Genomic DNA, 24,864 nt, shown 5'->3' with positions numbered 1-24,864 from the left:
GTCCCAAAAACCGATGGGTTGGCCCAGAGCCAGAACACACGTGGGTAAAGCGGTGTTTGAAAATTCGTTATTGGCTTTGATACTCCTCTTGCTTAGAGATGATCTAATCGCCGAGGACTTGTTTTGTAAAACACCCCTCATTTTGACATCACCGCAAACAACTTCAATGATGGCAGTCTCAGACTGAAGTATGTAGCAAATGATAGAGCAGCGGAACAATTTAATTTGAGTCATCAGGCAATGAGTTGGGAGAAATCAGCTAATGAATTTTAAAAAACTTGAAAATGGAGATAGATGGATAAAACAGAATTGTCTCTCCTTCCCTCTTCCAGGTTCAGCCGAGGTCCTCTGATGTCCCTTCCGCCCCATGGGAGTGCTCATCTCGGGAGGGAGGAAACTGAGTGTTTATAACACAGATCAACTGCGACTGCGCGGATGAGCAGGACTTCTGTATTTATGCATTTGTTCTTCCGAAAGCCCTCGACACAAACAATGGTCCTGTTGTCGAAATGCGCCCAAGGAAAAGGACATGTCTAACTCCTGTTGTACCTCATCCCTATTGATATTATTTACACTTGTAAAAGAGATATCAATGATCGGCTGCCTCGAATCACCCTCTTAGTCCACTCCAACGTTACACTCAGTTGGCTAAGTGTAGCTTCCCCTGAGTTTGAGCTGTAGTCTGGGGAAAATCCATCGTCAGTGTCCCCTGATTTGACCGTGGTCCCTTCTGGAAAGTAATCTATACTGGTTGATCCTCCGTTCACAGAGAACACATGCACAGTCAGCTCTTCTGCGTTTCTGTGTTAATTGGAGACTCCATGGATTGCCTATGGATGAGAGACTTGGATGGATAATGGACAAAATATGGCTGTCAAACATTCTGATGCGATTGACAATAAAAGAGAATGGAGTGATGAATAGTTCTCACTCTATGCTGGTTGTCATAGGTCTCAATCAGGTCCTCTTCCTCAGTGAAAGGTGGTGGCTCCTTGCAGTCCTGCCTTAGAGAAAGCTGGAAAAGACAAGATAGCAAGGTAAATACAGTCTTTAGTCAGTTGTTTGAGCATCAATTAAAATCAGAGAATAATCCACAGATTTCCTGGTCCCTCACCCCCTCAACCATGGCATCCTGCATGCTCCCATTGGCTGTCTCCAGTTTGATGAAGAGGATGGCATCGTGGACAGAGAGAAAGAGGACATCTCGTATGACCTCCAAGTCGAAGAAGGCCAATGCTTCCATTTTCCATACAATTCCATCTGGAGTGAACCCAAATGCAGAAGGCAGGGGCTGTCCAGTGCTGAAACAGACTGGCACAGACACCACCAGTTATCAGAATGTAAACCTCCAAGCAGGCCAACAAAACACAACCATTATTATGACATGGACATTTTGATAGTACAATCTGCTTTTAGTTCATTCTAATCCACTTGGCAGCATTGAACAAACATTTTACAGCAGAATACTTTGTAAGAAGGTAAAGGCACCGTCCCGATAACACTGCTTACTATGCTCAAGACTTTAAATAGTGACATATACTGTATTTTTTCATCCCAAACCGTACCGTCACAGCCTGCGATGTAGACATTGACTCCAATGCGTAGGAACTCGTTAATGACTTGTAGAGGACAGAGGGGGATAGATTAGTGTGACACAATGCCATTTATCTCACAGGGTAAGCTCTGATATCACTAAACACACAAACCCTCTAAACACACAAGCACATTCCTGTGCCCTGAGATTGCTACAGTAAACAAAACAGCCACAAGGCATTATTTAAAGTACACTGCTCAAAAAAATTAAGGGAACACTAAAATAACACATCCTAGATCTGAATGAATAAAATATTCTTATTAAATACTTTTTTCTTTACATAGTTGAATGTGCTGACAACAAAATCACACAAACATTATCAATTGAAATCAAATTTATCAACCCATGGAGGTCTGGATTTGGAGTCACACTCAAAAATAAAGTGGAAAACCACACTACAGGCTGATCCACTTTTGATGTAATGTCCTTAAAACAAGTCAAAATTAGGCTCAGTAGTGCGTGTGGCCTCCACGTGCCTGTATGACCTCCCTACAACGCCTGGGCATGCTCCTGATGAGGTTGCGGATGGTCTCCTGAGGGATCTCCTCACAGACCTGGACTAAAGCATCCGCCAACTCCTGGACAGTCTGTGGTGGATGGAGCGAGACATGATGTCCCAGATGTGCTCAATTGGATTCAGGCCTGGGGAACGGGCGGGCCAGTCCATAGCATCAATGCCTTCCTCTTGCAGGAACTGCTGACACACTCCAGCCACATGGTGTCTAGCATTGTCTTGCATTAGGAGGAACCCAGGGCCAACCGCACCAGCATATGGTCTCACAAGGGGTCGAGGATCTCATCTCGGTACCTAATGGCAGTCAGGCTACCTCTAGTGAGCACTTGGAGGGCTGTGCGGCCCCCCAAAGAAATGCCACCCCACACCATGACTGACCCACCGCCAAACCGGTCATGCTGGAGGATGTTGCAGGCAGCAGAACGTTCTCCACGGCGTCTCCAGACTCTGTCACGTCTGTCACATGTGCTCAGTGTGAACCTGCTTTCATCTGTGGCCAGTGGCGAATTTGCCAATCTTGGTGTTCTCTGGCTAATGCCAAACGTCCTGCACGGTGTTGGGCTGTAAGCACAACCCCCACCTGTGGACGTCGGGCCCTCATACCACCCTCATGGAGTCTGTTTCTGACCGTTTGAGCAGACACATGCACATTTGTGGCCTGCTGGAGGTCATTTTGCAGGGCTCTGGCAGTGCTCCTCCTCCTTGCACAAAGGCGGAGGTAGCGGTCCTGCTGCTGGGTTGTTGCCCTCCTACGGCCTCCTCCACGTATCCTGATGTACTGGCCTGGTAGCGCCTCCATGCTCTGGACACTACGCTGACAGACACAGCAAACCTTCTTGCCACATCTCGCATTGATGTGCCATCCTGGATGAGCTGCACTACCTGAGATACTTGTGTGGGTTGTAGTCTCATGCTACCACTAAAGTGAAAGCACCGCCAGCATTCAAAAGTGACCAAAACATCAGCCAGGAAGCATAGGAACTGAGAAGTGGTCTGTGGTAACCACCTGCAGAACCACTCCTTTATTGGGGTTGTCTTGCTAATTGCCTATAATTTCCACCTGCTGTCTATTCCATTTGCACAACAGCATGTGAAATTTATTGTCAATCAGTGTTGCTTCCTAAGTGGACAGTTTGATTTCACAGAAGTGTGATTGACTTGGAGTTACATTGTGTTGTTTAAGTGTTCCCTTTATTTTTTTGAGCAGTGTAGTATTCTGAGGCTGTTGAACTGGGGAGGGCCACCCTCCTCAGTGAATTTCATAAAAATGTTTGCATTTTTACATGAAACTACACTAAATACAGTGCCTTGCGAAAGTATTCGGCCCACTTGAACTTTGCGACCATTTGCCACATTTCAGGCTTCAAACAGAAAGATATAAAACTGTATTTTTTTGTGAAGAATCAACAACAAGTGGGACACAATCATAAAGTGGAACGACATTTATTGGATATTTCAAACTTTTTTAACAAATCAAAAACTGAAAAATTGGGCGTGCAAAATTATTCAGCCCCCCTTAAGTTAATACTTTGTAGCGCCACCTTTTGCTGCGATTACAGCTGTAAGTCGCTTGGGGTATGTCTCTATCAGTTTTGCACATCGAGAGACTGACATTTTTTCCCATTCCTCCTTGCAAAACAGCTCGAGCTCAGTGAGGTTGGATGGAGAGCATTTGTGAACAGCAGTTTTCAGTTCTTTCCACAGATTCTCGATTGGATTCAGGTCTGGACTTTGACTTGGCCATTCTAACACCTGGATATGTTTATTTTTGAACCATTCCATTGTAGATTTTGCTTTATGTTTTGGATCATTGTCTTGTTGGAAGACAAATCTCCGTCCCAGTCTCAGGTCTTTTGCAGACTCTGTCATGTTTGTCATTTATTATCATGTCTTGTCCCTGTGCTCCCCATGCTATTCGTTTCCCTCTGCTGGTCTTATTTGGTTCTTTCCCTCCTTCTATCCCTCTCTCTCCCCCTCCCTCTCTCACTCTCTCGCTCTCTCTTCTCTCTATCGTTCCGTTCCTGCTCCCAGCTGTTCCTATTCCCCTAATCATCATTTAGTCTTCCCACACCTGTTCCCGATCCTTTCCCCTGATTAGAGTCCCTATTTATTCCTTTGTGATCCGTTCCTGTCCCGTCGGTTCCTTGTATTGTATTCACCATGCTGTGATTGCGTTTCGCCCTGTCCTGTCGTGTTTTTGCCGTGATTGTGTATCGCCCTGTCCTGTCGTGTTTTTTGCCTTCATCAGATGCTGCGTGTGAGCAGGTGTCTCTGTCGACTACGGCCTGCGCCTACCCGAAGCGACCTGCAGTCTGTGGCCGCTTCTCCAGTTGTTTCCCCTCTACAAGTCTAGAGGATTTCTGTTATTCCGTTTTGGACTTAAATAAACTCTGTTTCTGTTAAGTCGCTTTTGGGTCCTCTTTCACCTGCATGACAGAGGGAACCGACCAAGGAATGGACCCAGCGACTTCAGACGCTCGTTACACTGCCGTCGAGATCCAAGGAGCCATGCTCGGCAGACACGAGCAGGAATTGTCCGCTGCTCGCCATGCCGTGGAGAACCTGGCCGCTCAGGTTTCCGACCTCTCTGGACAGTTCCAGAGTCTACGTCTCGTGCCACCTGTTACTTCCTGGCCTGCCGAGCCTCCAGAACCTAGGGTTAATAACCCACCTTGCTACTCCGGGCAGCCCACTGAGTGCCGCTCCTTTCTCACGCAGTGTGAGATTGTGTTCTCTCTCCAACCCAACACATACTCTAGAGAGAGAGCTCGGGTTGCTTACGTCATTTCACTCCTTACTGGCCGGGCTCGAGAATGGGGCACAGCTATCTGGGAGGCAAGGGCTGATTGCTCTAACAAATTCCAGAACTTTAAAGAGGAGATGATTCGGGTTTTTGACCGTTCAGTTTTTGGTGGGGAGGCTTCTAGGGCCCTGGCTTCCTTATGCCAAGGTGAACGGTCCATAACGGATTATTCCATTGAGTTTCGCACTCTTGCTGCCTCTAGTGAGTGGAACGAGCCGGCGCTGCTCGCTCGTTTTCTGGAGGGACTCCACGCAGTGGTTAAGGATGAGATTCTCTCCCGGGAGGTTCCTTCAGATGTGGACTCTTTGATTGCTCTCGCCATCCGCATAGAACGACGGGTAGATCTTCGTCACCGGGCTCGTGGAAGAGAGCTCGCATCAACGGTGTTTCCCTGCTCCGCATCGCAACCATCTCCCTCCTCTGGCTTTGAGACTGAGCCCATGCAGCTGGGAGGGATTCGCATCTCGAATAAGGAGAGGGAACGGAGGATCACCAACCGCCTGTGCCTCTATTGCGGAGTTGCTGGACATTTTGTTAATTCATGTCCAGTAAAAGCCAGAGCTCATCTGTAAGCGGAGGGCTACAGGTGAGCGCAACTACTCAAGTCTCTCCATCAAGGTCCTGTACTACTTTGTCGGTCCACCTACGCTGGACCGGTTCGGGTGCTACATGTAGTGCCTTGATAGACTCTGGGGCTGAGGGTTGTTTCATGGACGAAGCATGGGTTCGGAAACATGACATTCCTTTCAGAGAGTTAGATAAGCCTACGCCCATGTTCGCCTTAGATGGTAGTCATCTTCCCAGTATCAGATTTGAGACACTACCTTTAACCCTCACAGTATCTGGTAACCACAGTGAGACTATTTCTTTTTTGATTTTCCGTTCACCGTTTACACCTGTTGTTTTGGGTCATCCCTGGCTAGTATGTCATAATCCTTCTATTAATTGGTCTAGTAATTCTATCCTATCCTGGAACGTTTCTTGTCATGTGAAGTGTTTAATGTCTGCCATCCCTCCCGTTTCTTCTGTCCCTACTTCTCAGGAGGAACCTGGCGATTTGACAGGAGTGCCGGAGGAATATCATGATCTGCGCACGGTCTTCAGTCGGTCCCGAGCCAACTCCCTTCCTCCTCACCGGTCGTATGATTGTAGTATTGATCTCCTTCCGGGGACCACTCCTCCTCGAGGTAGACTATACTCTCTGTCGGCTCCCGAACGTAAGGCTCTCGAGGATTATTTGTCTGTGTCTCTTGACGCCGGTACCATAGTGCCTTCTTCTTCTCCGGCCGGGGCGGGGTTCTTTTTGTTAAGAAGAAGGACGGTACTCTGCGCCCCTGCGTGGATTATCGAGGGCTGAATGACATAACGGTTAAGAATCGTTATCCGCTTCCCCTTATGTCATCAGCCTTCGAGATTCTGCAGGGAGCCAGGTGCTTTACTAAGTTGGACCTTCGTAACGCTTACCATCTCGTGCGCATCAGAGAGGGGGACGAGTGGAAAACGGCGTTTAACACTCCGTTAGGGCATTTTGAGTACCGGGTTCTGCCGTTCGGTCTCGCCAATGCGCCAGCTGTTTTTCAGGCATTAGTTAATGATGTTCTGAGAGACATGCTGAACATTTTTGTTTTTGTCTATCTTGACGATATCCTGATTTTTTCTCCGTCACTCGAGATTCATGTTCAGCACGTTCGACGTGTTCTACAGCGCCTTTTAGAGAATTGTCTCTACGTAAAGGCTGAGAAGTGCTCTTTTCATGTCTCCTCCGTTACTTTTCTCGGTTCCGTTATTTCCGCTGAAGGCATTCAGATGGATTCCGCTAAGGTCCAAGCTGTCAGTGATTGGCCCGTTCCAAGGTCACGTGTCGAGTTGCAGCGCTTTTTAGGTTTCGCTAATTTCTATCGGCGTTTCATTCGTAATTTCGGTCAAGTTGCTGCCCCTCTCACAGCTCTTACTTCTGTCAAGACGTGTTTTAAGTGGTCCGGTTCCGCCCAGGAGCTTTTGATCTTCTTAAAGAACGTTTTACGTCCGCTCCTATCCTCGTTACTCCTGACGTCACTAGACAATTCATTGTCGAGGTTGACGCTTCAGAGGTAGGCGTGGGAGCCATTCTATCCCAGCGCTTCCAGTCTGACGATAAGGTTCATCCTTGCGCTTATTTTTCTCATCGCCTGTCGCCATCTGAGCGCAACTATGATGTGGGTAACCGTGAACTGCTCGCCATCCGCTTAGCCCTAGGCGAATGGCGACAGTGGTTGGAGGGGGCGACCGTTCCTTTTGTCGTTTGGACAGACCATAAGAACCTTGAGTACATCCGTTCTGCCAAACGACTTAATGCCCGTCAAGCTCGTTGGGCGTTGTTTTTCGCTCGTTTCGAGTTTGTGATTTCTTACCGTCCGGGTAGCAAGAACACCAAGCCTGATGCCTTATCCCGTCTGTTTAGTTCTTCTGTGGCTTCTACTGATCCCGAGGGATTCTTCCTTATGGGCGTGTTGTCGGGTTAACAGTCTGGGGAATTGAAAGACAGGTTAAGCAAGCACTCACGCACACTGCCGCCGCGCGCTTGTCCTAGTAACCTCCTTTTCGTTCCTGTTTCCACTCGTCTGGCTGTTCTTCAGTGGGCTCACTCTGCCAAGTTAGCTGGTCATCCCGGTGTTCGAGGCACTCTTGCGTCTATTCGCCAGCGCTTTTGGTGGCCGACTCAGGAGCGTGACACGCGCCGTTTCGTGGCTGCTTGTTCGGACTGCGCGCAGACTAAGTCGGGTAACTCTCCTCCTGCCGGTCGTCTCAGACCGCTCCCCATTCCTTCTCGACCATGGTCTCACATTGCCTTAGACTTCATTACCGGTCTGCCTTTGTCTGCGGGGAAGACTGTGATTCTGACGGTTGTCGATAGGTTCTCTAAGGCGGCACATTTCATTCCCCTCGCTAAACTTCCTTCCGCTAAGGAGACGGCACAAATCATTATTGAGAATGTATTCAGAATTCATGGCCTCCCGTTAGACGCCGTTTCAGACAGAGGCCCGCAATTCACGTCACAGTTTTGGAGGGAGTTCTGTCGTTTGATTGGTGCGTCCGTCAGTCTCTCTTCCGGGTTTCATCCCCAGTCTAACGGTCAAGCAGAGAGGGCCAATCAGACGATTGGTCGCATACTACGCAGCCTTTCTTTCAGAAACCCTGCGTCTTGGGCAGAACAGCTCCCCTGGGCAGAATACGCTCACAATTCGCTTCCTTCGTCTGCTACCGGGTTATCTCCGTTTCAGAGTAGTCTGGGTTACCAGCCTCCTCTGTTCTCATCCCAGCTTGCCGAGTCCAGCGTTCCCTCCGCTCAAGCGTTTGTCCAACGTTGTGAGCGCACCTGGAGGAGGGTGAGGTCTGCACTTTGCCGTTACAGGGCACAGACGGTGAGAGCCGCCAATAAACGCAGGATTAAGAGTCCAAGGTATTGTTGCGGCCAGAGAGTGTGGCTTTCCACTCGCAACCTTCCTCTTACGACAGCTTCTCGTAAGTTGACTCCGCGGTTCATTGGTCCGTTCCGTGTCTCCCAGGTCGTCAATCCTGTCGCTGTGCGACTGCTTCTTCCGCGACATCTTCGTCGCGTCCATCCTGTCTTCCATGTCTCCTGTGTTAAGCCCTTTCTTCGCACCCCCGTTCGTCTTCCCCCCTCCCGTCCTTGTCGAGCGCACCTATTTACAAGGTACATAAGATCATGGACATGCGTTCTCGGGGACGGGGTCACCAATACCTAGTGGATTGGGAGGGTTACGGTCCTGAGGAGAGGAGTTGGGTTCCGTCTCGGGACGTGCTGGACCGTTCACTCATCGATGATTTCCTCCGTTGCCGCCAGGATTCCTCCTCGAGTGCGCCAGGAGGCGCTCGGTGAGTGGGGGGGTACTGTCATGTTTGTCATTTATTATCATGTCTTGTCCCTGTGCTCCCCATGCTATTCGTTTCCCTCTGCTGGTCTTATTTGGTTCTTTCCCTCCTTCTATCCCTCTCTCTCCCCCCTCCCTCTCTCACTCTCTCGCTCTCTCTTCTCTCTATCGTTCCGTTCCTGCTCCCAGCTGTTCCTATTCCCCTAATCATCATTTAGTCTTCCCACACCTGTTCCCGATCCTTTCCCCTGATTAGAGTCCCTATTTATTCCTTTGTGATCCGTTCCTGTCCCGTCGGTTCCTTGTATTGTATTCACCATGCTGTGATTGCGTTTCGCCCTGTCCTGTCGTGTTTTTGCCGTGATTGTGTATCGCCCTGTCCTGTCGTGTTTTTTGCCTTCATCAGATGCTGCGTGTGAGCAGGTGTCTCTGTCGACTACGGCCTGCGCCTACCCGAAGCGACCTGCAGTCTGTGGCCGCTTCTCCAGTTGTTTCCCCTCTACAAGTCTAGAGGATTTCTGTTATTCCGTTTTGGACTTAAATAAACTCTGTTTCTGTTAAGTCGCTTTTGGGTCCTCTTTCACCTGCATGACAGACTCCATCAGGTTTTCTTCCAGAATGGTCCTGTATTTGGCTCCATCCACCTTCCCATCAATTTTAACCATCTTCCCTGTCCCTGCTGAAGAAAAGCAGACCCAAACCATGATGCTGCCACCACCATGTTTGACAGTGGGGATGGTGTGTTCAGGGTGATGAGCTGTGTTGCTTTTACGCCAAACATAACGTTTTGCATTGTTGCCAAAAAGTTCAATTTTGGTTTCATCTGACCAGAGCACCTTCTTCCACATGTTTGGTGTGTCTCCCAGGTGGCTTGTGGCAAACTTTAAACAACACTTTTTATGGATATCTTTAAGAAATGGCTTTCTTCTTGCCACTCTTCCATAAAGGCCAGATTTGTGCAATAATACTTTGATTGTTGTCCTATGGACAGAGTGTCCCACCTCAGCTGTAGATCTCTGCAGTTCATCCAGAGTGATCATGGGCCTCTTGGCTGCATCTCCGATCAGTCTTCTCATTGTATGAACTGAAAGTTTAGAGGGACGGCCAGGTCTATTTAAAAAAAAAAAAAAAAAATGTCCAGCAAAGTTTTTTTTGCCTGGGCACAGATAGCTGATGTGTTGTGCACTGATGTCCACAAGCGAAGGGAAAAGGTGAGAGAAAAAGAGCGTGTAGATGCAAAAAGGAATTATACAACTTATACAAATGATCATGCTGTTTGTATGTGATTGCTATGAAAGTGAACTGTTTTTGCGTGTGATCAGGGCTGTATTCATTCCACCCATTCTGTTGAAAAAAACGTGTCTTAAACAGAAGCAAACGTAATGAAAGAGGGATAAACATACCTAAATTTGTCCAAAAGAATTTGAAACTGTTTGACTAATGATTACTGTCATGTTTGTCATTTATTGTCATGTCTTGTCCCTGTGCTCCCCATGCTATTCGTTTCCCTCTGCTGGTCTTGTTTGGTTCTATCCCTCTCTCTCCCCCTCCCCCTTTCACTCTCTCGCTCTCTCTTCTCTCTGTCGTTCCGTTCCTGCTCCCAGCTGTTCCTATTCCCCTAATCATCATTTAGCCTTCCCACACCTGTTCCCGATCCTTTCCCCTGATTAGACTCCCTATTTATTCCTTTGTGATCCGTTCCTGTTCCATCGGTTCCTTGTTTTGTATTCCATGCTGTGATTGCGTTTCGCCCTGTCCTGTCGTGTTTTTTGCCGTGATTGTGTATCACCCTGTCCTGTCGTGTTTTGTGCCTTCTTCAGACGCTGCGTGTGAGCAGGTGTCTCAGTTGACTACGGCCTGCGCCTACCCGAAGCGACCTGCAGTCTGTGGCCGCTTCTCCAGTTGTTTTCCCCTCTACTAATCTAGAGGATTTCAGTTATTCGGTTTTGAACATTAATAAACTCTGTTTCTGTTAAGTCGCGTTTGGGTCCTCCTTCACCTGCATGACAGAAGGAACCGATCAAAGAATGGACCCAGCGACTTCAGACGCTCGTTACACTGCCGTCGAGATCCAAGGAGCCATGCTCGGCAGACACGAGCAGGAATTGTCTGCTGCTCGTCATGCCGTGGAGAACCTGGCCGCTCAGGTTTCCGACCTCTCTGGACAGTTCCAGAGTCTACGTCTCGTGCCACCTGTTACTCCCTGGCCTGCCGAGCCTCCTGAACCCAGGGTTAATAACCCACCTTGCTACTCCGGGCAGCCCACTGAGTGCCGCTCCTTTCTCACGCAGTGTGAGATTGTGTTCTCTCTCCAACCCCACACATACTCTAGAGAGAGAGCTCGGGTTGCTTTCGTCATTTCACTCCTTACTGGCCGGGCTCGAGAATGGGGCACAGCTATCTGGGAGGCAAGGGCTGATTGCTCTAACAGATTCCAGAACTTTAAGGAGGAGATGATTCGGGTTTTTGACCGTTCAGTTTTGGTGAGGAGGCTTCTAGGGCCCTGGCTTCCTTATGCCAAGGTGAACGGTCCATAACGGATTATTCCATTGAGTTTCGCACTCTTGCTGCCTCTAGTGAGTGGAACGAGCCGGCGCTGCTCGCTCGTTTTCTGGAGGGACTCCACGCAGTGGTTAAGGATGAGATTCTCTCCCGGGAGGTTCCTTCAGATGTGGACTCCTTGATTGCTCTCGCCATCCGCATAGAACGACGGGTAGATCTTCGTCACCGGGCTCGTGGAAGAGAGCTCGCATCAACGGTGTTTCCCTGCTCCGCATCGCAACCATCTCCCTCTGGCTTTGAGACTGAGCCCATGCAGCTGGGAGGGATTCGCATCTCGAATAAGGAGAGGGAACAGAGGATCACCAACCGCCTGTGCCTCTATTGCGGAGTTGCTGGACATTTTGTTATTTCATGTCCAGTAAGAGGCCAGAGCCCATCAGTAAGCGGAGGGCTACTGGTGAGCGCTACTACTCAGGTCCCTTCATCTAGGTCTTGTACTACTATGTCGGTCCATCTACGCTGGACCGGTTCGGGTGCTACATGCAGTGCTTTGATTGACTCTGGGGCTGAGGGTTGTTTCATGGACGAAGCATGGGCTCGGAAACATAACATTCCTTTCAGACCGTTAGACAGGCCTACGCCCATGTTTGCCTTAGATGGTAGTCATCTTCCCAGTATCAAATTTGAGACACTACCTTTAACTCTCACAGTATCTGGTAACCACAGTGAGACTATGTCTTTTTTGATTTTCCGTTCACCGTTTACACCTGTTGTTTTGGGTCACCCCTGGCTTGTATGTCATAATCCTTCTATTAATTGGTCTAGTAATTCTATCCTATCCTGGAACGTTTCTTGTCATGTGAAGTGTTTAATGTCTGCCATCCCTCCCATTTCTTCTGTCCCTACTTCTCAGGAGGAACCTGGCGATTTGACAGGAGTGCCGGAGGAATATCATGATCTGCGCACGGTCTTCAGTCGGTCCCGAGCCAACTCCCTTCCTCCTCACCGGTCGTATGATTGTAGTATTGATCTCCTTCCGGGGACCACTCCTCCTCGAGGTAGACTATACTCTCTGTCGGCTCCCGAACGTAAGGCTCTCGAGGATTATTTGTCTGTGTCTCTTGACGCCGGTACCATAGTGCCTTCTTCCTCTCCGGCCGGGGCGGGGTTCTTTTTGTTAAGAAGAAGGACGGTACTCTGCGCCCCTGCGTGGATTATCGAGGGCTGAATGACATAACGGTTAAGAATCGTTATCCGCTTCCCCTTATGTCATCAGCCTTCGAGATTCTGCAGGGAGCCAGGTGCTTTACTAAGTTGGACCTTCGTAACGCTTACCATCTCGTGCGCATCAGAGAGGGGGACGAGTGGAAAACGGCGTTTAATACTCCGTTAGGGCATTTTGAGTACCGGGTTCTGCCGTTCGGTCTCGCCAATGCGCCAGCTGTTTTTCAGGCATTAGTTAATGATGTTCTGAGAGACATGCTGAACATTTTTGTTTTTGTCTATCTTGACGATATCCTGATTTTTTCTCCGTCACTCGAGATTCATGTTCAGCACGTTCGACGTGTTCTACAGCGCCTTTTAGAAAATTGTCTCTACGTAAAGGCTGAGAAGTGCTCTTTTCATGTCTCCTCCGTTACTTTTCTCGGTTCCGTTATTTCCGCTGAAGGCATTCAGATGGATTCCGCTAAGGTCCAAGCTGTCAGTGATTGGCCCGTTCCAAGGTCACGTGTCGAGTTGCAGCGCTTCTTAGGTTTCGCTAATTTCTATCGGCGTTTCATTCGTAATTTCGGTCAAGTTGCTGCCCCTCTCACAGCTCTTACTTCTGTCAAGACGTGTTTTAAGTGGTCCGGTTCCGCCCAGGGAGCTTTTGATCTTCTAAAAGAACGTTTTACGTCCGCTCCTATCCTCGTTACTCCTGACGTCACTAGACAATTCATTGTCGAGGTTGACGCTTCAGAGGTAGGCGTGGGAGCCATTCTATCCCAGCGCTCCCAGTCTGACGATAAGGTTCATCCTTGCGCTTATTTTTCTCATCGCCTGTCGCCATCTGAGCGCAACTATGATGTGGGTAACCGTGAACTGCTCGCCATCCGCTTAGCCCTAGGCGAATGGCGACAGTGGTTGGAGGGGGCGACCGTTCCTTTTGTCGTTTGGACAGACCATAAGAACCTTGAGTACATCCGTTCTGCCAAACGACTTAATGCCCGTCAAGCTCGTTGGGCGTTGTTTTTCGCTCGTTTCGAGTTTGTGATTTCTTACCGTCCGGGTAGCAAGAACACCAAGCCTGATGCCTTATCCCGTCTGTTTAGTTCTTCTGTGGCTTCTACTGATCCCGAGGGATTCTTCCTTATGGGCGTGTTGTCGGGTTAACAGTCTGGGGAATTGAAAGACAGGTTAAGCAAGCACTCACGCACACTGCGTCGCCGCGCGCTTGTCCTAGTAACCTCCTTTTCGTTCCTGTTTCCACTCGTCTGGCTGTTCTTCAGTGGGCTCACTCTGCCAAGTTAGCGGGTCATCCCGGTGTTCGAGGCACTCTTGCGTCTATTCGCCAGCGCTTTTGGTGGCCGACTCAGGAGCGTGACACGCGCCGTTTCGTGGCTGCCTGTTCGGACTGCGCGCAGACTAAGTCGGGTAACTCTCCTCCTGCCGGTCGTCTCAGACCGCTCCCCATTCCTTCTCGACCATGGTCTCACATTGCCTTAGACTTCATTACCGGTCTGCCTTTGTCTGCGGGGAAGACTGTGATTCTGACGGTTGTCGATAGGTTCTCTAAGGCGGCACATTTCATTCCCCTCGCTAAACTTCCTTCCGCTAAGGAGACGGCACAAATCATTATTGAGAATGTATTCAGAATTCATGGCCTCCCGTTAGACGCCGTTTCAGACAGAGGTCCGCAATTCACGTCACAGTTTTGGAGGGAGTTCTGTCGTTTGATTGGTGCGTCCGTCAGTCTCTCTTCCGGGTTTCATCCCCAGTCTAACGGTCAAGCAGAGAGGGCCAATCAGACGATTGGTCGCATACTACGCAGCCTTTCTTTCAGGAACCCTGCGTCTTGGGCAGAACAGCTCCCCTGGGCAGAATACGCTCACTTCGCTTCCTTCGTCTGCTACCGGGTTATCTCCGTTTCAGAGTAGTCTGGGTTACCAGCCTCCTCTGTTCTCATCCCAGCTTGCCGAGTCCAGCGTTCCCTCCGCTCAAGCGTTTGTCCAACGTTGTGAGCGCACCTGGAGGAGGGTGAGGTCTGCACTTTGCCGTTACAGGGCACAGACGGTGAGAGCCGCCAATAAACGCAGGATTAAGAGTCCAAGGTATTGTTGCGGCCAGAGAGTGTGGCTTTCCACTCGCAACCTTCCTCTTACGACAGCTTCTCGTAAGTTGACTCCGCGGTTCATTGGTCCGTTCCGTGTCTCCCAGGTCGTCAATCCTGTCGCTGTGCGACTGCTTCTTCCGCGACATCTTCGTCGCGTCCATCCTGTCTTCCATGTCTCCTGTGTTAAGCCCTTTCTTCGCACCCCGTTCGTCTTCCCTCCCCCCTCCCGTCCTTGTCGAGCGCACCTATTTACAAAGTACATAAGATTATGGACATGCGTTCTCGGGGACGGGGTCACCAATACCTAGTGGATTGGGAGGGTTACGGTCCTGAGGAGAGGAGTTGGGTTCCGTCTCGGGACGTGCTGGACCGTTCGCTCATCGATGATTTCCTCCGTTGCCGCCAGGATTCCTCCTCGAGTGCGCCAGGAGGCGCTCGGTGAGTGGGGGTACTGTCATGTTTGTCATTTATTGTCATGTCTTGTCCCTGTGCTCCCCATGCTATTCGTTTCCCTCTGCTGGTCTTGTTTGGTTCTATCCCTCTCTCTCCCCCTCCCCTTTCACTCTCTCGCTCTCTCTTCTCTCTGTCGTTCCGTTCCTGCTCCCAGCTGTTCCTATTCCCCTAATCATCATTTAGCCTTCCCACACCTGTTCCCGATCCTTTCCCCTGATTAGACTCCCTATTTATTCCTTTGTGATCCGTTCCTGTTCCATCGGTTCCTTGTTTTGTATTCCATGCTGTGATTGCGTTTCGCCCTGTCCTGTCGTGTTTTTTGCCGTGATTGTGTATCACCCTGTCCTGTCGTGTTTTGTGCCTTCTTCAGACGCTGCGTGTGAGCAGGTGTCTCAGTTGACTACGGCCTGCGCCTACCCGAAGCGACCTGCAGTCTGTGGCCGCTTCTCCAGTTGTTTTCCCCTCTACTAATCTAGAGGATTTCAGTTATTCGGTTTTGAACATTAATAAACTCTGTTTCTGTTAAGTCGCGTTTGGGTCCTCCTTCACCTGCATGACAATTACACCCTAAATCAGCTAGATGCATGCAAGATTGAGCGATGCAGTATTGAATGTGTCATTGTCTGTCACCTTGATTATTTTCATTTTTCTCTCGATCGGTGTTGTAAACTGTCCTGATGGGTATAGGGAAACGTTTTGTATCATGTAGTAGCCTAAACCTGTCGCTGTTAGATTGAGCTGGGTGAATGGAATATGAATGACAATCATCCAATATGCTGTGATAGTAATAAGGCCATGTTCATTAAAGAAAAATCATCCTCCCTCATCTTAAACGTTACCAACCTCCACTGAACCATACAGAGGGTATTTGTTCCTTTAGTTGTGTCATTTGTGCACTGTGTATAAGCTGTGACATGATGCCTCGTCTTACAGTAGATCACTAGCTCAAATGAAGTCAGAAAGATGACTCACTATAACACTGTAGTAAGGGATCTTTTGTCTTTGAATGAACTGTAGTCTGTAAAATCTATTCTATAGAATAGCATATGGATGGTACCAGTGTCAGGACCCGGTTACAAACCCGGGTCTCCGGAGTGAGAAACAGCCACTTAACCAACTGAGCCACGAATAGTCGGCAGAACCCAGAAGATGAGGCAGACACAGCAGTACTTGAGACCGTGTATTTAATGAAGTAAAAAGTGAAGTTCTTCAGGAAAACATGTAACTCCACAACCTCAAAAGGAATTCCACAAGAACAAAGGTAATCCTCCAAGACAAAAAGGTAAATCCACAAGGTGGAAGGTATAGCACAAAAAAACCTCAAAAGATACTCAAAAACAAACAAGAACAAAAAACAGAATTCCACAAGTCCACCGGGATCAACAAGAGTTCACTTAGTACTAGGGCTGGGTGCTAACATACAAACACAGTGCAAAGAACTGAGGAAAACAAAGGGTTTAAATACAATCAGGGGAAACGAGGCACAGGTGCAAATAATAATGGGGATCAAGGGAAAACAAAAGGTCAAAAGGCACAATGGGGGCATCTAGTGACCAAAAACCGGAACAACCCTGGCCAAATCCTGACAACCAGTACTAGAGTCCACCCCACCTGTCTGAGGGACTTGACGGCCACCACGTCTAGGAAGGACACGGCTGAAAAGTCCAATACCAGGCTGTGGAGCTGGACCTTAGGTACCGACACCCTGACTGACAGCTCCATGGCCCAATCCACATGGACCTCCACCTCTGGCACAGGCCAATCCCCGTCCTCCATCTGCCCGGACTCCCGCCCACTGTTCCGCTCGCTCTCGAAACCCTTGTTGCCGACACCCAGGGAGACCTAGGATACCACCTCCCCGGTCTGGGGGAACGGAGGTTCAACCAATCAAGTAAAATGTAGTTCCACAACCAATCATAAAATCCTAACTGGTTACCAGGTACTGGAGCTCACATTACAGAGCAAAACTAAATGAGTGTAAAGGATTGAAAGGAGACTGAAGATGGAAATTCCCTGTTTCAAAAGATTCTGAGCTGAACAGATGAATGTTATCAATAATCAGACTGTATCGTACCTCTGTCGCCCTCAGTTTCCTTTTCTTTATGAGCTTGTGAATCTTCTTGAGGGCCTTAATTCCTCTTCTTGAACACTCTGACAGAGTCAAACCCCACCTGCATGTCAAAGGTCAAATGCACAACAAACTTTCATCTTGCCTGCTTGTAGAATGATAAGGCCTATCCACAATCTATACAATGCCAAGTGGAAATATAACGAGTTCAATCACCGTGGCTCTCAATCGCTCTTTGAAGTAGTCAATGTTGGCAAAGTAGATGGGAGCATTGCACTTAAAAATCTTAATTCCGGGAACTTCTGTAATCTGAAAGAGGAAGGCCTAATTATTGCATTTATTTCTGGCATCCATTTCTGGTATATATATTAATTAGAGTTCAAACACATCAGATGTCTTACATTCTTGTAGTCTTTCATGTTCCTGTATATGTTTGTGCCGGGTATGTTTCCAAGTGTAGAGCATGCAGGACTATTTTTTTATAAATAAAATATATTTTTCTTAATGCAATCCTAATAATTTCTATTTTGTTGACAGACAATATAAATAATGACCGTTTAAACTAGGACACATCGAGCATATGAATCCTATAATGTCTTTGCAGTTATTTTTAATGCTCATTTGCTTTATGTTATACATCAGTGGGTTTGGGAAAGTCAATATTTCTAATGACACGAGCTGATGACTTCAAAGCCATCCTGATAGCCTTTGATTACAGAAGAGGCCTGCTCAGTGTTACTCAGTCTCGCCGACTGACGTTTATAGACTCTTATCTACGCAGCCGCGAAGAGCATGTGGTCAAACACGCAAGCCAGGGTAATCTTTTGATCTTCTGATTCAGGGTTAATGGATTTACAATACAGGGTAGATGCTGTAGTGTACACAACAATATCTACATCAAAATATGACATCTAATCTAGGCCTTCCCAGAATGCATCTAGTAATGTATGTGATTGGTACTATGTAGTGTGTTACATGCTATAGGTGTTATGTGTCACTCACAACTGTGTCCTGACCAACACAGTTCCCATCTCAAACAGCAGGCCAGCCGGCAGTCCCACGTCCAGTCCCGACACCACAGAAGCCAGGCAGGTCGCCAGCCAAATGAACTGGGAAATTAACAAGTTTCAGTTTTAACTCATGATGAGATCCAGCAGAGAAAGTCCTAGTTCAATTGTTACATTGAAGTGAAATACAGTGGATTGGGTGACATCAACACACTGCGGTATCTTTACTGCCAGTGACTACATAAAGTTATTCCATGTACACCAAGTTGATCATGCTTGTATGTCATCTGCAGTACGTCAGGGGATTGAATGTGGACGGCGCTCTACAGTGTTACTCACACAGTCTGCTCTGTTCTGTCTCCACAGTGTGGGCACCTCTGTCACCTGCATGAACATTCCCTTCAGGTTGGCGATGACGATGGCTGCCGGCACTGACTGTGGGACCAATTAAGAGCTGGATAAGTTGTGTTAGTCTACACCAATCCCATTTCACACTCTGCATGACCATTGATCCCTTTCCTAACCTTCTGCAGGGGTTCCAAGAGGTGCCCCAGAGCCAGGATCACAATCATTACCATCACAGCTGAGATTATACCAGCCATCTGTAGGAGTAGTGTACACGTTTGTAACGGCACCAGTGATTGTGTGTGTGTGTGTGTGTGTGTGTGTGTGTGTGTGTGTGTGTGTGTGTTTCTAGCCTATATGTCAGTGGTTCTTAACCTTGTTGGAGGTACTGAACCCCACCAGTTTCATATGCACATTCACCGAACCCTTCTTAATTGGAAAAATAAAATGATTTTTTCAAATTCAAAACATAGGTATATATTTGGCTGGTGCACAAAATGAACCATTCATCAACATCACTGTGTTCAAAGAACCAAATCATCAAAACATGTTTTTCACACAAAAACATAATAATGAATATTTACTGCAAATCGGTGTGACTTCTGCTGTTGCCTTTCAGAGACCAGTTCAGAAATGCGCGGCTTCAATTTGGCAAGTGCCACTCTCATGTCATTTTCGCAACAATGTCTGTTCCTTTTCTTCGTTTTTATGTCCAGCATCCTCAAAAATGATTGCTCGCAAAGATATGTTGTAACAAACGGTATGAAAATCTCCAGAGCTTTCTTAGCAATAATAGTGTACGTTACCATTTGTTGACACCAAAACGTTGAAAGCGTTGTTGTTGTTCTGAAGAGTTGCTGTTGAACCTGGCTCTGCTGAATTTCAATGATTTCATTGAGGTATTCATCATTGACATCTGTTGTCTCAACACTAAACGTGAATGGCTGTCTCACCCATGCTGGATATGACTATCTTGTAGGGAAGTATCCGTCGAGAGACTTTGCAAGCTCATCTAAGTGCGTGGCAATTGCTTGCTTCAGTTCCGCGGGTACAGAAATGTCTCCGATTCCAGATACATCTTCGATCTTACTTACACAGTCGTCCAGCAGGGGAAAGTTTGCGAAGTTATTGTTCTCTGTTCGTCGTTTCCATAACGGTAGCTTTTTTTGAAAAGCCTTTTTGAAAAGCCGCTTCGATGATGTTGACTCCACCGCCCTGCATCTTTGGATTGAGATGATTGAGAACTGCGAAGATATCGGCCATGTACGCTAAAATGAGAATGAACTCAGAATTTTTGAAGCAATCTGCATGACAATGTTGGTGCTCTTGCAAAAACAGGGCTAATTCCACACGCACGGCAAAAACACGATTCAGCACCTGTCCCCGGGATAACCACCGAACGTTAGAATGGTACAGAAGTACCTCGAGAGCCCATTTCTTTACACAGCTCACTGAAGATGCGATGCCGCAGAGCACTAGTTTGCACATAGTTCACGCATTCCACTACAATTTTTAATACTTCTGCCGGTTTTGGAGGCAAGGTTTTTGTTGCCAACGCATGCCTGTGCAGAATACAATGCGTAACAATGATGTGTGGTACATCGGCTTTCACTAGCGCACCAAAACCAGACTTTCTTCCCAGCATGACTGGAGCTCCGTCCGAACAAACTGCAGAAACCATATCCCACAAAATATTGTTGTCTTTGAAGAAGTCATCCACAAGTTTCTTCACATCGGCTGCCTTAGTTGTTGTTCTAAGAGGCTTACAAAATAAAAAAATCTTCCTTTATCACGTCGTCTTTCACATAGCGCACGAACACAGCAAGCTGGCTTAGATTGGAAACGTCTGTGGTCTCGTCGAGTTGAAGGCTGAATTTTGCAGGGCTTGAAATCAGATCTGCAACTACTTGAGCCAAGATGTCTTTGCTCATGTCCTCTATTCTGTCGCTGATGGTGTCATTTGAAAGAAGAATTTGGGATAACTTAACTTCAGCCTCTTTAACCAGCATGATATGCGCCATCTTCAACACAGCTGGTTTTATGAGTGTTTCACCAATGGTGTGTGCTTTGCCCTGCTTTGCGATCAGTTAAGCAACTTCATACGATGCTGTGAGGATCGGTTTGTTGATGGGTACAAAGCCGAGAACAGGCAGAGTAGCCTTTTCAACGAATCTACCTCTCTTCACCTTGAATTCAGTGAGCGTTGTGTTCTTATATTTTCCATCTCCATGCAGCTTAAGGAAGTGTTCCCTTAGTTTTTCCGGTGCTAGACTAGAATTGTCATCACGAATCATATGAATCGGATGTGTGTCTTGACCTCCGCCGAACCCCTGAGACTGACTCACCGAACCCCTGGGGTTCGATCGTACCCAGGTTAAGAACCACTGCTATAAGTACTGTATAGTGTACCTGACTCTTGCCACCGGTGCTCTCCTGTACAGCGGTGCGGGACAGTGCAGTGCTTGCCACAAAGCCAGAGAAGCAGCCACAGAACACATTGCTGAACCCAAACGCTATCAGCTCCTAGGACACACAGGGAGACAGCCTGGTCAATCTACTGCAAATGACACATGGAGCATCACACACGTTACAGCTGAGAAACCAGTGTCAATCTGCAAATGTTTATGACGATTCTCGTTGGTGGAAGGAGTGGAGGACCAAAATGCAGCATGGTAAGTATTCGTCATATTTTAATTGAAAAACTGTGGACATGCGGGAGACTCCGGCAGCGCCGTAGTGAAGGGCGACTCCAGCAGCGCCGTAGTGAAGGGAGACACCGGCAGCGCCGTAGTGAAGGGAGACTCCGGCAGCGCCGTAGTGAAGGGAGACTCCGGCAGCGCCGTAGTGAAGGGAGACTCCGGCAGCGCCGTAGTGAAGGGAGACTCCGGCAGCGCCGTAGTGAAGGGCGACTCCGGCAGCGCCGTAGTGAATGGAGACTCCGGCAGCGCCGTAGTGAAGGGCGACTCCGGCAGCGCCGTAGTGAATGGAGACTCCGGCAGCGCCGTAGTGAAGGGAGACTCCGGCAGCTCAGGACAGACGGGCGGCTCTGGCAGCTCAGGACAGATGAGTGAACCTGGAGGGAGGAGACGGAGGGACCTGGGGAGACCTACTGTAGGACTGGTGTGTGGAGGAGGCACCGGATGGACCGGGCTGTGGGGGAGCACTGGAGCTCTGGTGCGCAGCCTTGGCACCACTCCTCCAGGCTGGATGACCACTTTAGCTCGGACCCTCCAGAGTGCAGGCACAGGTTCAACCGGGCTGTGGGTGAGCACTGAAGATCTGGTGCATACTACTTGCACCTCTCCCTCAGGCTCAACGCCCACATTCGCCCGGCATGGGCGGAGCGCAGGCATAGGACGCACTGCACCCTCCCAGCTCCCCAGAGACACAGCACGCAGAGCCGGCGCAGGATACCCTGGGCCGAAACTGCATACTGGAGACCAGACACGCTGAGCTGGCACAACACACCCTGGCTGGATGCCCACACTTGCATGGCACTTGCGGGGGGCTGGCCTATAGCGCCTTGGGCTATGAGCGCGTACTGGCGACACCGTGCGCTTGACCGCATAACACGGTGCCTGACCAGTACTGCGCTTCCTCTGGTAAGCCGGAGGATTGGGCTCAGGTCTCCAACCTGACTCTGCCACACTCCCCGTGTGCCCCCTCCCAATTTTGAGGGGGCTGCCTCTCGTGCCTGTCGCGCTGCCGTGCTACCTCCTCCTATCGTCGCCGCTCAGCTCTCGCTGCCTCCAGTTCTTCCTTGGGGTGGCGATATTCCCCAGTCTGTGCACAGGGTCCCTTACTGTCTAAAATCTCCTCCCATGCCCATGAGTCCAGAGAACGCTGCTGCTCGATACCACGCTGCTTGGTCCTTGGTTGGTGGGTGTTTCTATAAAGATTCTCGTTGGTGGAAGGGGGAAAAAAACTGAACACTACACAAAATAACAACGAAGCGAAAACTAAACAGTTCTGCCAGGTGAACAGACACTAAACAGAAATTAAACACCCACAACCAAAATGGAGAAAACAGGCTACCTAAGTATGATTCTCAATCAGAGACAACGAACGACACCTGCCTCTGATTGAGAACCATACTAGGCAAAACACATAGAAATATAACAACATAGAATAAAGAACCTAGACTACCCACCCCAACTCACACCCTGACCAACCTAACACAAAAACATAAAAAAGGAACTAAGGTCAGAACGTGACAATGTTGATCTTGAACATACTGTACCTGTGCTCTGCTGTGATGTCATAGAGACAAGGGCCTGATTCAGAAAACATTTGCGTTGGTGCTAATTTGCAATATACAAATCCGGATTTGGTAGGGAGTGTTGAGTTACTGTAAACCCATTGAATGAAGCATTTAAGTGATACTTACTATGAAAACCAACACAGTGTTTTAGTGGTGTCCTGACTATGTGTGTGTCTGTGTGGAGTGACTCCAAAAAGATTTTGGCCACAATGCTCACATTGTTTCAGAGAGACACCACAGGAAGGTCATATTAAACTCTTGGTTATTGACACTCTCACATCACAGGTCAACACCCACAGCGTGAGAGAAATTTTGCTTAGGGAAAGAACATGATTGGCAGGAAGTTTGGAATGTACTCCACACACACACACACACACACACACACACACACACACACACACACACACACACACACACACACACACACACACACACACACACACACACACACACACACACACACACACACACACACACACACACACACACACACACACACACACACACACACACACACACACACACCTGATTGCCATCAATAGTGTAGCCGTGTTTTGCAGCATATACTGTACCTTAGCCACAGAGACAGCCACTGCATAGCCCACTACTAGAGAAACTAGAGCCCAGAATGTTCCACAGCAGCTCTATGTTGGGGGCTGACCTGGAGCAAACCTGTGGGAAGTTACACAAGTTACATTGGGGAAAATATTTTTTGACAGTTTTGATATTGTGTTCGATTTAGGAAGTGTACAGTACTCAATTTAACTGAATTTAACTCACATTGTTATTTAAATAGTCTTTCAAATTATGTTTGGTATGGTTGGGAACGTTTGTCCATGCCATTTGTTGATACTATTGTTGGAACCATTTGTTAATACTCTGACGGTAACACTACAAAGCCAAGGCGGTCTGGTTTGGACAGCGCCTGCTGAATGACTTAAAGAGGAGGACCATATGATTCTAAGTACGTCAATAAAAAACTCCAGAACATCCTCTGCTTTGGGGACAGGAAACAGGAAGTGCCACAGGAAGGGCTCTCACCCCCTGGGGATGCTGTGCACAATGCTGGCGCCGTAGTGCGACTCCAGCGCCGTGGCGTAGGAGATTCCAGTGGCAACCACGGTCTGGGAGAGAGGGGGGTGGATTGGGGTGGAGATAGAGACAGTTGGACACAGGAGAGGTGAGAGATGAGTTACTGTTATACTTAAACATGTATCACACATGTTACACATATGGGACACAGTAGATCCATATACAGTCATTTCATCTTTAGGTTATAGTTATTTTATCACTTAGGATGATGTAACTTGGTGGAGAAGTTCTAAAAACACCCCATTAATAGTAGCCCATAATATCCTCAGAATTCTCCGTAGACCCTATTACATGTTTGGATATTCTGCATTTCACAGAATCTCAAACACCGATCGTTATCATTTCAAAGCAGTAAAATATGGACCGTGAGCCATGCCATTTCCTACCACAATCACTTCGATGGGGATGGGGACAGGAATCTTGTGCCGGAATTTGGTGTTGACCTCTTTTACGGCCATGACGAAGACAATGGTGAGCAGCCCGGCCACCAGGTCAGCTCTGTTGGTCTGTCTGATGTTGGTAAACACGTCGATGAGCGTCTAAACAGAGGAATCGGTCATATGTGGTGATCTTTATGTCTGACTCTATCCCTGAGATGTGCCTTTTGTTCAATGCAAAGTAGGCCTTCGAATGAACCTAGTTGGATAGAATGACCACTAAATAGAAAGCTCTTTTGTTGTTATTTTGTCAATAACCATGTGTTGTTTAATGGAAAGAAAATTCTATGCTGTTTTTTCGGAATGAATTCTCCGACACTAACAGCCTATCAAAAGGGATGTGTGTATTAGAGTACGAGACCCTCACGCAGAGGATGGAGAAGCAGTCGCTGTGGTTGTTAGTGGGGACGGAGAGGACTATCTTCAGCTGGGAGATGAGGACGTGGAAGGCAGCGGCCGTGGTGAAGCCGCCCACCAGGGGGTCTGACAGTTAACGGACCAGGAAGCCCACCTGGAGCAGCCCCATTACCACCTGTATGGGGAGGAACACCTGGTCACCATGGAGATACAGTAGACCACATGACTCTGGATCCAAGTTAAAGG

The 24,864-nt window shown here is 48.3% G+C and overlaps 1 protein-coding gene across 1 annotated transcript in view; it reads right to left on the bottom strand.

Moving 5' to 3' along the window:
- Positions 1 to 784: 784 nt before the first annotated feature.
- Positions 785 to 24,864, bottom strand: part of LOC124013563 (pendrin-like) — a 30,892-nt gene continuing 6,812 nt past the window's right edge. The window contains exons 4-17 of the mRNA XM_046327885.1: positions 24,629 to 24,688; positions 24,211 to 24,363; positions 23,774 to 23,856; positions 22,712 to 22,721; positions 20,881 to 20,994; positions 18,651 to 18,728; positions 18,466 to 18,561; positions 18,122 to 18,228; positions 17,126 to 17,222; positions 16,663 to 16,893; positions 1,561 to 1,619; positions 1,115 to 1,301; positions 932 to 1,015; positions 785 to 844 (exon numbers count right to left, since the gene is read on the bottom strand). Of these exons, the coding sequence (XP_046183841.1) occupies positions 785 to 844; positions 932 to 1,015; positions 1,115 to 1,301; positions 1,561 to 1,619; positions 16,663 to 16,893; positions 17,126 to 17,222; positions 18,122 to 18,228; positions 18,466 to 18,561; positions 18,651 to 18,728; positions 20,881 to 20,994; positions 22,712 to 22,721; positions 23,774 to 23,856; positions 24,211 to 24,363; positions 24,629 to 24,688 (1,419 nt within the window). The remainder of the gene's footprint in view (positions 845 to 931; positions 1,016 to 1,114; positions 1,302 to 1,560; positions 1,620 to 16,662; positions 16,894 to 17,125; positions 17,223 to 18,121; positions 18,229 to 18,465; positions 18,562 to 18,650; positions 18,729 to 20,880; positions 20,995 to 22,711; positions 22,722 to 23,773; positions 23,857 to 24,210; positions 24,364 to 24,628; positions 24,689 to 24,864) is intronic.

Source organism: Oncorhynchus gorbuscha, linkage group LG25 (genome assembly GCF_021184085.1).
Source record: "Oncorhynchus gorbuscha isolate QuinsamMale2020 ecotype Even-year linkage group LG25, OgorEven_v1.0, whole genome shotgun sequence".
In the NCBI taxonomy this organism is placed as follows: Eukaryota; Metazoa; Chordata; class Actinopteri; order Salmoniformes; family Salmonidae; genus Oncorhynchus; species Oncorhynchus gorbuscha.
This window is presented reverse-complemented; position numbering and strand designations above follow the sequence as displayed.